Here is a 1,666-nt window from a genome sequence, read left to right as displayed (position 1 = left end):
TAAAGTGAATATGACACCGTTCACTCTTACAGAAAAAAACACATGAATTTCATGTGTAAAACTCACGTGTGAACGTGTGGAACGTGTGGAACGTGTGGAACGTGTGGAACGTGTGGAACGTGGTTGTGGAACGTGTGAACGTGTGAACGTGTTGGTGGTGTAATGAGTGAAACCCGTTTATATCGGTGAATGTTTATACTTTGTTTCTTTGTAATGTGACTCTGACCTTTGACCTTTGACCTACCTGTCTGTTTTGGCTGCTCTCCGTACGGCCTCGGACCGTCCCAGTGGCAGGGGGCCCCTGTGGGCCCGCCGTGGTACCCCGGGTATCCAGGCTGAGTCATGAAAGCCCCCGGGGGACCCATGGGCCCCGGCGTCCCAGGGGGCCCGTGGTAGTAGGAGTGATCTCCACCTGCGTAGGTCTGAGGGAAGGTCTGCGGAGGGGACGGAGGCAGTTGTCATAGTAACAGTGGTGGCAAATTCAAGTATTAAATGTTTATTTCACAAAACAAACAAGAACATGAAAACAAGAAACACACTGAAGTCATGAGAAAAAATCTATATTAGTTATTATATTTATATTCATAATAAATCTTTTTAATAAATTTCATGTGGATTTGTTGGTTAAACCATAAAATATAAATGATTCATGAATATAAAAGCGTATATTAAATTTAAATGTTAGATTTTGAGCCGATGCTCGTCGCTCTGTGATGAACATGTGACGTCAGTTAAAGTGTCAGGAAATTAAATATTCTCAACGTTTTCACTTTGGTTGTTACAACATTAAAACGATGACGTGATGTTTTTCTGACTCTGATGAGTGAGGAAGAGCAGTGCATGCTGGGTACCTGGTACGACGAGCCGGGGAAGGCTGCAGGCTGAGAGATGAGAGCTGTAAAGACACAACAAGAGGTCACATGATCAAAATAACAGAATTAAAGAATTAAATCTTAGTGTTTTGATCATTAATTCAAACGTTGAGAAAAAGAACCTGCGAGAATAAAGTGAGAGAAAGTTGTAGTGACATCACAATGTTTCCAAATTCATTCATAACATCTCAACAGTAACTCTAATATTTTATTATGATAATAAAGTAATTAATAATTAATAATATTATAATAATATTAATATTTGAATACTTAAAGTGAGGCGGAGCCTTTAGGTTTGAAATGATCAAGTGAAGGAAGTTACAGGATTCATTTATGATTAAATCAACTGAATAAATCAGAATAATAAAAGTCTTGTATCGTGGTTAAAATAACATCATATTTAATAACATTAATAAATACTTTTTAATAAATATAAATATTTAAAGTCTGTGACGAACCTGGAGGATAACCGGGGGCCGAGTGTCCCTCTGGGAAATGAGGACGGTACGGAGGAGGCTGTTCCCCGTTCATCTGGAGGGATGATGATGATGATGATGATGATGATGATGATGATGAGTAGACTCTAAGACAGGAAAGAGATAAATAACAGTCACTTCTTTTTCAGGCGTTTATTCTTTAGATGCTAAAGTTTTGTTTTAATGAAAATACTTTATTTTAGTAAAATGAGTTTTTATTTCTCTGTGGCGCCACCATCAGGACACTTTACCACACAACACGTGTGTGTGTGTCCGTGTGTGTGTGTGTGTGTGTGTGTGTGTGTCTGTGTGTGTCTG

The 1,666-nt window shown here is 39.0% G+C and overlaps 1 protein-coding gene across 1 annotated transcript; it reads right to left on the bottom strand.

Moving 5' to 3' along the window:
- Positions 1–66: 66 nt before the first annotated feature.
- Positions 67–1,451, bottom strand: LOC111655702 (uncharacterized; the record flags this gene model as incomplete). Its single annotated transcript, XM_023407231.2, has 3 exons — positions 1,331–1,451; positions 852–895; positions 67–434 (listed from the first exon to the last, which is right to left on the bottom strand). Coding segments are annotated over exons 1-3 (485 nt in total), but the record flags the coding sequence as incomplete, so codon positions are not given.
- Between the last annotated feature and the right edge of the window lie 215 nt (positions 1,452–1,666).

Source organism: Seriola lalandi, unplaced genomic scaffold (assembly GCF_002814215.2).
Source record: "Seriola lalandi dorsalis isolate HSWRI2012SDOR001 ecotype SW California unplaced genomic scaffold, Sedor1 jcf7180001958133, whole genome shotgun sequence".
Lineage (NCBI taxonomy): Eukaryota > Metazoa > Chordata > Actinopteri > Carangiformes > Carangidae > Seriola > Seriola lalandi.
This window is presented reverse-complemented; position numbering and strand designations above follow the sequence as displayed.